The sequence below is a fragment of the Lissotriton helveticus genome, chromosome 8, assembly GCF_964261635.1.
Source record: "Lissotriton helveticus chromosome 8, aLisHel1.1, whole genome shotgun sequence".
In the NCBI taxonomy this organism is placed as follows: domain Eukaryota; kingdom Metazoa; phylum Chordata; class Amphibia; order Caudata; family Salamandridae; genus Lissotriton; species Lissotriton helveticus.
The window spans coordinates 192,980,977-192,993,886 of NC_136069.1; the positions used below are offsets into that span (position 1 = coordinate 192,980,977).

General features: G+C 42.2%; 1 protein-coding gene across 4 annotated transcripts in view; it reads right to left on the reverse strand.

Annotated features, from left to right (window-relative positions):
* The window catches only part of DOP1B (DOP1 leucine zipper like protein B), a 735,954-nt gene that overhangs the window by 682,454 nt on the left and 40,590 nt on the right, over nucleotides 1-12,910 (reverse strand). For all 4 annotated transcript variants that reach the window (XM_078656883.1, XM_078656881.1, XM_078656882.1 and 1 more), the window contains exon 2: nucleotides 4,002-4,160. In XM_078656883.1, the coding sequence (XP_078513009.1) occupies nucleotides 4,002-4,139 (138 nt within the window). In that variant the 5' untranslated portion in view covers nucleotides 4,140-4,160. The remainder of the gene's footprint in view (nucleotides 1-4,001; nucleotides 4,161-12,910) is intronic.

Genomic DNA, 12,910 nt, shown 5'->3' on the forward strand with positions numbered 1-12,910 from the left:
GACTTAGTTTCAGTTATGGTATTACTCTTGTCAACCACCGGAGCTGAGTGCTTGTGCTCTCAGGCTCCTTCCCAGGGTGGGACCACGGCACTTAGGGGTAGTCATACAATATTTGACAAGTGAAATGCCGGGAGATGAAGGGTGCTACCTTTGAGAGGTACAGACCTTGTGAATAATGCAGTTAAAAGGCAGCGGAATTAACCGAATCACCCTCAAAGAAGGCTCTGTGGAAGGAAAAGGTTGTATAAACTTCACAGCACAACAGGGCCTACAGCATCCACAATACAGTTTGCTTTAGGCAACAATTCCCTGGGATCAGCGGTCATCAGGGACCAGGGGAGCAAAATGACTTGAAGGGCTGCAGCCCTAATTAGAATCATTGATAGAACCTGATGACAGAATATACCTTTTTGTCCGTTCACTTTAAGTTTAGTAGTGCTTTTCATAAATACTTTGTTCAAGGCGCTGGGAAAATAAAGCACACATCGGTTCCCTTTTTTGCGCATTTTGCGACAATGACCAGGTACGCCTGCTGTGTATTTTATAAAAGGGCTGCGTGTGATACTTTGGCCTTTCATCCCAGATGTTCTGTCCCAAGGTAGTAAATTGAACTCCTCAGAAGTGGGCAAATTATCCTGAGAACAGAGACTGCATAAGGCTCGAGAAGCAATGAAAAACACGAAACCTCCTGTACCTATGCATTTGCTTTTGATGACCAGCGAAAAGATTTGGGTGAGGCTGGCCTTGAGGCCCCAGCCCAGCACACACACCAGTTTCTTCTTCTTGTGTGACCTGGAAGCTGCAGCAGCGCGCGCCTGGTCCCGGTAACTGCTGGCTCGTGCCTGCAGAGGAATGTTTACTGAGGGAGAGTCTACTGCGCAGAAGCATTCCGCTTCGAATACGTCAGCAGAGATGGTTCCACTGTGGCCCTGGCTTTAGAAACGCTTTTGGAAGAAGCCCACGCGGGACTGACAGAGACTAAAGTCTAAATCTCAGGTATGTATGCCAGACCTGTTCCTGCCCAAGCAGGACTGTTCACATGCCCGAGTCATCTTTCAGCAAAGTCTTTCGACACATATCCAAACACATGCCTGAAAGATTCCAGTTACTTCATGCCTTCAACTCTGGGTAGGAGGTTTTGCAACTGCTAATTAGTGTTTGCAATCTACCACGAGAATGAGCATCACATTGCAGTGCCTTTCCTTAGGCTATTGCAGTTTTTCCAGCGTGCCGCCTCAATCAAACTGAGATCTCAGGCAAACCAGTTTGCCACCTAGATATTTTCACTTAAACTGAATTCATAGAAATCTCAGAGAACAATGTTCACACTTTGCTGTGGAACACCTATTTGTCATGACTTAACTATTTCTGCAGACCCGGCATTGTGTAAAATCTGTAGGTTGCACACAAAAAGATACAGAGCGAGTTAATAGCTTTGTTAAGTAAATACATACCGCGCATATTCATTTGTATAAATAAATATGCTTTAGGTGTGAATGCAAAACGCACACCTCAAAGACCATGTCCGTAAAAGATGCTTATGAGGCTACATTCACAAAATAGTAAGTTTACGACTGAATTTACTTTTTTTTGTTGTTAACACCTGCCATGAACCCAGAAATGGATTCCTAGTGGGCACAAATAATTTTTCGAGTACGGATTTCTCCACAATTGCAGAGAAATCTGCCCTCACAAACACCCGTCAAGATGTTGGAAATGGGAATTCGAAGGCATAGTTTGCCTTGGAAGTTTGGGAACGTCCACAAAGGTATAGTTGTGGGCGTTCCACTACTCATCTTCAAGCCTTTCCCACCCCGGGAAACGGTCGGGGATTTACTCCAGCGAATGGCTGGATTAACTTCCCTTCCTGGATGGGAAGGGGTACGGATCACCCACTTCTTCACTATGGACAACTCAGCACAGTAGGAATAGAAGCTTGGAGAAGAGTATCCTGGCATTCCCAGTAGTACGCCTGGAAACGTTTGTTTGGTGCAGCTTGCAGAGTTTATTAAGGGGAATAATGGTGAATGCCAAGGTACATCTGCATCTGGGCCCTAAGTGTTTGCAGGTATGAAGCTACATAAAGCAATGCTACGTTAATCAATCAAGCCAGTGGAATGGCGAGATGTGCACTCACAAATACCAAAAGGACATTATGCAATTGTATTGTATTCATCTGAGACGCAGGCAAATAAAGCTCCTAGCCTGGATCGAATAGGGCATTTACAACAACTTTCTGTAGACAATCAAATGAATCAATGTCAACTATTAAACCAGGGGCCTGAACAATGAGTGGCTGACTAAGGGTTTAGAATGCACAAACTGATCAGGACGTTTCACCTGCATACGCCACTAACAAACATTCAACAGAACACATTAGCCAGGGCACCTCTAGTGCTCTCGACAGTTCGTGATCAGCACGCTCTCACAGCACTTCCCATCATGATAGACATATAAATAGCCAGCAGAAAACATTAGACAGAATCTTCTTACAAACACCTAATATAACCCAGGTAAGTCTTTGACTCACTTACAGCAGAATCCAAAACAGCAACCCCCATCAGGGAACACCACACACAGACCGTCTCTTTTTAAGGATGAACTGTGCAATGATAAATAAATAGGATTAAACGTAAATCAATGATAATTAAAAATAAAAAGAGACCATCTCACACACACATAAAACATATATGTAACACCCTAATCACAAAACATCGCACTTATTTCATGTTTAATCCCAACTACAGTATTGCGCTTTGATGTTTGTGTCTAGGACTGCAAGGCATGCATTATTGTTTTGTTTGCTTTTCTTCCATATGATTACCCCACACTCAACAGAACACGTTGGGCCAGCAAAGCACCAACACGCTTTAAACTCTTCCATTGAGATGTTATCAAATGCACTTTATTACCCACCAGGAAATGCCACACCACTGTCCAACAGTACCTCCTACAGAGTTCACATATGCTATTTAGTTGGTTTTCATCAAAATCACAGCAGTAGTCCCCATTCAACAATGCATGATAATCAGGTCTAGATAGATTCAAAATGTGCTCTAATCGAACGTAAAATGTTTGACATATCATAAAGCCGTACAGTTGGCAAAATGTAATGAACTTAACAGCATATCCCGATTTCACCCCAACGTACATCAAAAAGCATTTAGGACAAGTTAGGTTATAACTGGCTAACAATGCCAGTCTTTAGAAAGTCTACATCAGGTTGAGCAATGGATAACCATGCACCCAAGTGAAACAAAAGAAAGAGCAAAGTCTTTCGACACATACAACCAAACACTTAGCTTTTTACAAAGACCCTGGATGAAATCATTAACGTTGCACTTTTCCCACCAACCATTAAGAACTGTAATTAAGTAACATCTTGGACAAATCAATCTTTACTAACTCAAAAGCCCCCACTCGAAGAAAATGTTAGAATCATATGAAATGGGAGAAGAGACTATACAAGTGCCACATACAACAGGCAGAGGTTAGCTATAAAATGCAGTTTGCATTATTTACAATTTGTGGGAACTCCGGACGCTGACTGGGTTCCTGATTTCTTCGGAGTTTCTTTTGCGTTGCCTAAACTTTCTCACAAATGAGTCACAGTAAACACAAAACAATTCTAAGCATACCAACAAGTATACCATCATGAGAACCCTTAAATCTACCTCAAAACCTCAGGACAGCGAGTCCCTAAGGCAGGGCTGGCAGCTACCTCCAGTCCAACTAGTTTTCACCAAATGTTAAGTGATCAATCATTTCCAATAAGGTCTAGCCTGTTCAGATAACATATTTGATTCAACTGATTCCACTGCACATAATTCAGACTTCCAATTACAAGTCCTTATGCATCATCTTAAGTAACAAAACAACCTTGGTCCCTTTTAGGTCATATTTAACACAACATTATTTTATGGTAAGGCATAAAAATAAATAAACATCATAGACAATCATATCAAGTTCAACTTCTTCATGAAAAGGGTTCTATTGCATACCTTGTTGAGTTTGCCAAGTGATGCTATCAGGTCAGCCCACTCAGTGGAAGACTCAAAGTTTCTCAAAGCTTTTTCGATCCCAGATGAATAATTTCTGTATTTATAGTCGGTTAGAAGTTCCTGTTCTTGTGGGTCCATTTTACATTGTCAACATTAGCCCTGCAAGCCGAATAATAACATTTGTAGATTTAGAAAGTAGTTTAGGAATATTTTGGACAAAAAATAACTGGATACAGTTTTTGACTAGGATTATCAAACTGACTCCCTATCACCAGAATAAAACTTTTCCAGGTATATGATTTGCACATGTAAATTACTGTACTTGTACTTAATGAGCAGCACGGGCATTTTAACAAGAGACAGTGTACACAGAAACACAACAAAGAACGCTGGTCAAATTCACCCAAGGTGTGCAACATATAGAGCTTAGTGTAAATATGGTGGGAGTCAACCCCCACCCCTTCTCCTCCAAAGAACCTTATCCTCTAGGACAGGGCTTGGAATATTTTTTTTTAGAGTTTTATATAGCACAAACTCGACTAGAAGATATCAGAGCGCTTTACATGAGCACCAGTTTCGTTACAGATGGACAAATTCATTTTGTTTGGCACAGGGAGATTAAGTGATTTGCCCAGAATCACAGGATTTTGAGCATCCCTGCCCAGACTCGAACCTGGATGCCCATATTTGAAGTCGATTGCTCTAGCCGTAAGGCTACATCCTCCCTACGATTGTTATATATTTGTCTGCTCCCACATGTGGGTATCACTCGTAGACCCACAAATCAAAGTCTAATTAAGGGACTATGCAGGGATAGTCAACGATTTTCTACTGTGTTAATGTGCATTGGGCTTGTGGTAATGGCAAAGTAGGGCAAATATCTGTTTGGTATGTCCATGAGGTTATGTGAATAAGCAAATAAATCGAGTTAAAGCGGTTGAAGAGAGCACCGGTCACTGGGCTACAAAAAGCATCTGGATAATTGGCTAGTCGTCCAAGGAGAAGGCAGCTAACAAACCCAACACGCTTTCTATTTAATCTTTCTGAAAGCAAATATGACAACAGTAGCTACTTTTCCAAGACAGAAGGCTCGTTCTCCTTATCTAATCACACTTTACGCAACAAACCTGCAGTTTTCTAGTCCTTAAGATCTAGAGAATCCTACAGAGAATGGATGACAGTTGATAACAACAAGAAAATATTATGTACATATAACATATTTACAACTGTAGATTTCTGGAGTTAGGGAATGATGCAAGTAGAGAAATGGCCTTCACGTGGTTAGTCGCTGATTTAATATTTTAGGAGAACAGTTTTGAGAGCTCTCTTGCATGAGTTCAGCAATACGACTACACTGACAGCAAGAATACAGCAAGAAGTAGTGAAGGGGCCCTAAGGCATTGAAGGGCCAGAACCATGATGCCATGCTAAGAGGTTTGGGTCTCTTTGTACGGTTCTAACAGGCTGAGCCAAAGTTAAAGTGGAGACTATTGGACTTGGCCCTTTCTTCAGGGTCAACCTCAAAGACGTTTTGTTTACCTTATTCCTGCTAGTTTTTGCTGAATTTGTTTTTGTTTGCCTTATGACTTTACCACTGCTAACCAGAGCGAAAGTACTTGTGCTCTCTCCTCTAAACACAGTAACATTGCTTATACTCAATTGGCATATTTAATTTACTTATAAGTCCATAGTAAAGTGGTACATGTACCCAGGGCCTGTAAATTCAAAGCTACTAGGGGGTCTGCAGCACGGACTGTGCCATCCACTTAAGTAGCATTTTGAACATGTCTCAGGCCTGCCATTGCAGCCTGTGTGTGCAGTTTTAAACTACCATTTCGACCTAGCAAAACAAACCTTTTGCCAGGCCCAAACCTTTCAGTCACCCTTAAGGTAGGCTCTGGACAGCCCCATGGGCGGGGTGCAGTGTATTTGAAAAAATTGGACATGTAACTTTAAGCTTTAAAAGTCTTGGTAGTGAAAAACTCATAATTTTGTTTTTCACTACGGCAAGGCCTACCTCTTCCATAGGATAACATTACAATTACCGTATTATATTTTATAAGTGTAACTTGCAAATAGGAATATGTAACCCCTTCATGTTTGGGGTCTCGGGAATTGCAATTTTATATCCTAATTTATGATTAAGTCCTATTTTAAATTTCAACTCTATAAATGGCACTAAGCCTAAGCCATTTGGTGCCTGATGCCTGTCTCTGGAGGACATGACTGGGTGTAGTTCACAGTTGTGTTTTGAACTTTCCTCCTAGATAGCCACACACAATGGGGAGCTTAGGTGTGGCTGAATAAGCCATCACTGGCAGGATGGGAGGGAGGAGCTGGACCCAGCCCTACTCGCACTTGAAAAGGCTGTGTCCTGTCTCCAAACAAAGGGCTGCATATCACCTGTTGTTAATCTGGAGCCAGGGCCAGGAAGGCAGGGCACCTGTGCACTTCAAAGACATGCCTCTAGAAGCTTCTCTCCACTTCAAAGGCACACCTGGGTATATATCCTGGACATCAGACACAACTACTTCAGAAAACTTCTGGACCTGTGGATAATTGTTCAGGAAGAAGGACTGCTATGCTGCTACAAGGACTGCCACTCTGATTAACTGATGCTCTGAAGGAACTGCTGACTTGCTGCCTGCTGATTGCTTGCCTGGGTGAAAAGGACTGAACCACCAGCTCTTGAACCCAGAACCCACAGTGACTCCAAGGGCAAATTTGATGGCCTCCTGATCTGAAGCCTCAGGGATATCTGAGGTTTCCAACTGCCTTGCATCTGCACCTGGACTCTGCCATCTGTGAAACTACCTTGCAAAATGGTGCCACAACATTCCTGGAACCTTGGAAGTGGGCTTAATGTGCTCTGCCAGCCTCTGTGGATCCAGAGGAATCGATATATCTCCTCAGCTTTGCGGCACAAACCAGATCAGAACAAATGCATCTCTGCGGCTGCGTGGATTGGATCCATCGCAAAGACCCGCATTGCAGTACATTGGAACCGCCACTAAGAAATGCATCCATGCAAAGTGACTACAAATGAAATCCAAGATCTCTTCACTCACTTCCTAAAATGTTTAGCAAATGTTGTGGCTTTCTTTTTAGTTTCCCACCTGGCTTCATATTATGCTGCTCCTCCAATTCATCCCTGTGCCCTCTTTGTGACTCTCATGAGGGGTTGCTGGTTTCATACAAGACCGCTCCTGACTTCTGTTTTCGTGAACACACAATGGAAATAGTAGAGAAGGGGTACCAGATCTACCACTCCATCACACAATGGCATTGTTTCAACAATCCCTGGAGCTCATGAATAGCGCATGTGAGAAAACTTCCCATTGCCAGAGAAAGAGAATAAAAAGTAGAAGCACAATTAAAATGCATCGTGAAATTCAAGAATTAAATTACCATGAGAGGATGTAGAGCTATTCTTATGACTCACAGAAAAATTATCAGAAAGTGGTGCTGAAGTATGTGGCCATCCTAGTTCGTAAAACAGTATTACTCAACTTACCTTTTAATGACAGTGTTCATTTGTAGCATGGATGCTTGTCTCTAATACTTTAATTTTCCACTGATCCATTTTGCAGTTACAATACATACTCAGGCAGCGTCTCATGACAAACACATCAATCACTTGCAGAAGAGCTCAAACTCAATTATGGTTGATTTACATAAACATTTGCCTGAATCATTCAATGGCAGAGGTCAGAAGAACAACAGAACACAACAGAACTGCTGAAATCTAAAGGCCCCATCCACAAATAGCTCGATTCCTTAATACTCATGACTTGGAGTTCAGCAATCTCGTACATAAACATGCTTTTGACTTACAGGTATTTACAAAGACATGGAGATAGAACAGCACCGGGCCACTTTTATCTCTAGCAATTCCAGACTCTCATACTATCTAGGAAGTTGTCACGATGCCTATTGCCTATCTCATCCCTCCTGCATCAGTTCATTCACTTCATCAGTGGCTCAAAATAGGAGTTCTACACATCACAGGCACGGCAGAATCATGTCTGTGGTCACGCTCGTTTTCCAACAAAGTGGTGGTAGCTCTGCCATAATTTATGCTGCTACAAATCTATGAAATGTGTGGAAAAAGCCATTGACTTTAGAAAGAAGAAACTTCAAGGTCTCACAACAATCCACCACAGTCCATCAGGGGTAGCATCTTGCCAGTAAAGGTAAGAAGGGCCAACTACACTCTAATAAATCTCGCCAGGTATTCTTTAAGATTCTGGTGAGCGGTTGAGTATTTTATCAGGACGGTTGTGGGTAAAAAGATGGAATGACATTGAGGCTCGGACTTTCAGCCAGTGACATCATCTGAAGATCCTGGGATCAAAGAAGCCACTGGAAACTACACTTGGAGAATCTGCTATGATGTGTATCATCTTTAATTTATGAGATTTTACTTGGACAACTCCCCATAAGGGCTCTACGTGATGTTAAGTTATCACGTTTAGTGAAGACTTAACATTTCAACTACTTTAGTACTAGTGAAGCGTTTATAGTAGGAAAGGAATACATGCAAATAAATAAACAAGTGGTGTCCAAGATATATATTGAAAGATTCATGTTGACTTTATAATACAAATTCCGTATGCAAGTGAAAACGTTTTACTAGATGCAAGTACCAGTTGAGTGAAAATCCAGAGTAATGACTTTCTAGCAATGTTGGAATAGTGACCAGAAACCGTCACTGAGTGCTGATAGATCTTCTCTTATTTGTAGATGGTGAGAAGCATAAGTAAGCATATCTAGAACCTAGAGAAACTCAGTACTGTACTTTGTGACGGTAAGGGTAGAGTCAGTCAATGGTCTACAGTCATATTACGGATCAGAGTTTGGCTTTATTTTTGTGGCATTTACCTCGTCTCTCAGCTGACTTACTAATTTGACTTTTGTTTCCAGAACTTCTTTTCAAATGTGCCATCCCTAATTGCCCTTCCCTTGTCTTTCAATTCCAACTTCAGTTTAGTAACGGACTGAGTTGGTGCTGCCATAAGGGCTGATGGATGTGTGCTGTTCCTGTCAGAAACAGACAGAGCTCACAGACAACAAGAAATATTTGTTGTTGACATCTGTAATAGAAGCTTAAAATCTAGTTGTGATCTACTAACTAGGTGCTTGCATGTGAACACTACCTCATTTTTAAAGTATTACTATCTTCCTCTTATGCAATCATATTCATCGCTAGACATTTCCCTATTAAAAAAAAAAGAACTGGAACTGGAAAATGACTATTATTATATCTTATTTTCTAGCCAGAACAATGGTACTTGACAAGAGTTTGGATTCTTTGGATGAGCAGGATAAAAAAAGCATCAAAGGTCTTGTAGTCTTCAGAAGGACTGAGCTTTGAATGAGAAAACTGGAAGCCCACGCATGATAAAGGACACATTCTCAAATGGACCTTCACCTCCAGAGACACCATGGGTGAGCTTTTCACTGTTCAAGTAGACTAGTCACATCATTATTTGCTCCTATTTGACATACTTAGATGTTAGTTTATCCATAATGTAACTTCTGGCACGTCAAAGTACAGGAATGCTGAAGCTCTCGCTGCACAGGATCTAAAATGTATGAATAAGCACACGTTGAGAGGTGCCCAATTCAGGACAACATAAATGATAGGGTTGCATGGTTTAATAGCACACACAATGCATTATTTGATGAAAATGCACAGCCTAATCACTGGTTCACTTTTATTGATTTATTTGGTTGAAAGAGATACATCACCAGGTCAGGAAAGTTGAGAGTGTTTGGAATAATTAGAATATGACACCTCACTTTCAGTATTAAGAGAGGAGTGTAGACTCTATTAAAACAAGCATTTACAATGCAATGGTTTTGCCTTTGTTAAAGTTTGAGCTATTGGCATTGCTCTTGACATTATTTTTATTTATGTTTTTTTTTTAACATAAATAAATGGCATTGTCATTTACAATGCCACTAGCTTTATCTCTCGCGAATGACACACAAACACCCACAGAGAGCCCCCCCACACACACACCCACACCGAGCCCCCCCATTGCCAGCAAAACCTAAAAATATAACACCAGTCACCCGCCAGACATCTATCAGAAATGAACTTGCATGAAGTGAAGGATGTCTGATACATGTTTGCTTGAAGGCCACAATATGCAAATCCCAAATGGGAACCTCCAGGCAAAGTCAATCCACTACACTCGATATTCACACTGGTTACTTGGAAATGTCTAATACCCACGCCCCTTAGGGAACACCTCCATAAAGATATATGTCCCACGCACGCTCCAAACCAATCACCTACACCAACAGTAGAGCAGACCGCTTTGATAAATCACCAGTGCAGTTCGAAGTCAGCACATGCGCTCTGAGCACGAATTTATTGACCAGCACTGCGAGGCTCAGATAGCGGTGAGATAAGCAGTGGAGTCAGGGAACGCCTCAGCAGATGACAGTCAAACTAGACTTAGACTGGGGAACCGGGGGATCTGCGCACAGGAGCGTGAAGCGCGTGCCTCGAGAATACACGTGTCGCGCTTGTTCGAGGCGCGAGGCAACTTGTCCAACAATGCGCGCAGCGTCCTCCTCGCTGAGGAGTGAAGGAAATTGATATTGTTCTTACACGGGCGGCAGAGATAAGAATGTGCTTTGTAGGAAATCGGGGCGCGATACCATCGCCGGCTGCAAAATTAAAATCTCTCTGCGGCAGCAGCCCGCCACTGTCCCAGGATGCACCGCGAGTGCCTCGCGCTGTTTAAAGGGCACATTCGGCAGCTCTGGCGGGGCGAGACCTGGAGGGATTTTAGCAGGCACAGCAAAATATTGCCCAGTCTTTGCAATGCTGGAAAAACAAAAACATCACTTGCCCTTGTGCGGGTGGGCCCCCACTTTCGGGGCTCTACCGACGACCAGTCAGTCACTCTCTGTGAATCTCGGTCGTGGCAAAATTAAAGTCCTACATCTATGTTGCTGAAATAGCTCTATTTTTTTATGTTCAAGATCTGATCACCAATGCATATAGATGTTTTTTACAATACATATATATATCACATTTCTCAACAAAGAGAAGTTGTGTATTCCTATAGCTGAAACGTTTTTGACAACAGTTTTTCTGTATCATCTCTAGTTTGTTCACTGTTGCCACAGTCTTCATCTGTAATATCTCTACAACTCTTACTTTGATTTTGTGTTTAGTTCACCAGATGGCCCCGTGCAAATCTGTAGCCTTCGGGGTTTGTTTACACTGTTATTAGGGCGGTACGGGGCGGGAACGGGAGCAGAGGCAGCGGTAGGGGGGCGGGAACGGGGCCGGGAGACACAGAGAGCGAGGCAGTGGTAGGGGGGCGGGAACGGGAGCCGAGGCAGCGGTAAAAAGCAACAAAAACGGGTAGAGGAGTGACGAGTGCATACAGCGGGACCTGGCCACGGGCAGCGGAAGCATTTACGGCCGGAAACACGGGGGGGGAGGGGCGGGAACGGGGCACACACGGGCAGCGGGAGGGGGGCGGGATATCAAATAAAAATGCAGAGCACTGACCTGGACTTCGTGGAGCAAAGATAAGTCGACGGGCCCCCGGCGCCATCTTCGGCGGAATGAGAGAACACGCCCTGACAACAACAAAAAAAAAAAAGAACACGCCCACCGCCGAGATGAGCGCACAGAGGGGCGGAGAGGGAAAAAATCACGGGAACACCCCCGAATCTGGTCCGGCCTTTGACGGACAGATCCGGCTCCCAATGGCTAGCCTCCATTTATGGAGCTAGCCAATGGGAGGAGGGGGCGAGGAGGGGGCGGGATACCCGACCCAACAGAGAAACATAAGGATTTTGCTAGCGCATGCGTACTTCGTACGCATTGCCAGCAAAACCTAAAAAATAATTAACAAACAAAAACTAAAAAAAGAAGAAGAGTTTGCTGGCAAAAAATATGGAAGCAAATAATAGATTGAGGGAATTGTATAGGCATTTTAAGAAGCCCATTAATCATTTCCTGAATGATAATACTACCAGTCAATCAAGAGGTTGGTGTGACATGACTCAACAATATTTACTGACCAAATTTCAATTCATCAGAGGTAGTATTTTATCGGACTTGAAACAAAAAGAGAGTGGTCCCACTCACCAAGAGATGATGAGCGCGGAGATGCTATTCAATCTAGGAGGATTAAGTTTCCATACAGTTCCCGCTATTTACATATTTTTTTTCTTAAATCTTGAAATTGCCAATTCTCAAACTCGGATATCCACCAGTGACACACTCCATAAGGCACAACTGATACTTTGTCATATTTTTAAAGAGAAACATTAAGAATAAGAGTCCTGAAGAAGGTCACTTATAAATATACTGCTCACTAAAACGCCTGTTTTTGTCATTGTTAAATTAGAGGAACGTCTACGTCCAACTATACAACAATTTATGGATTTCAACAGTACTGATTCAATCGAATTAACATGGTTATGAGGATTTTAAAATCGTCACGTATGTCTCTTGTGTAGATTGATGTTCATTGTCATGTATATCAGTTTATTATTGGAATATGTTTTTAATTATAAGATTGTATTCGGAAATAATTATATTGATTGTATTCTATATGATTGTGCTTTTTTAAATAAATTAGTTGGTTTTTAATATACAAAAAAAATATTTTTTCTGCTTATAATTGATGTATGGGGTTTGATGTGAGATTAGACTAAATAACATTAGATTGCCTTCTGTATGGTTGAGTGTGGATGAAGGGTTTACTGGTTAAATGCGATCCGAGAGAAACCCTCTTTTTGAGATACTTATGGTATTTTATCTACCACAAAGCCTGGATCCCAGAAACTGAAAGGACATGGCAATATGACAGCTGAGCATTTATTGTATTTAGATGGATCACTGTTCAAGAGACAGTAACTCTTATAAAGTC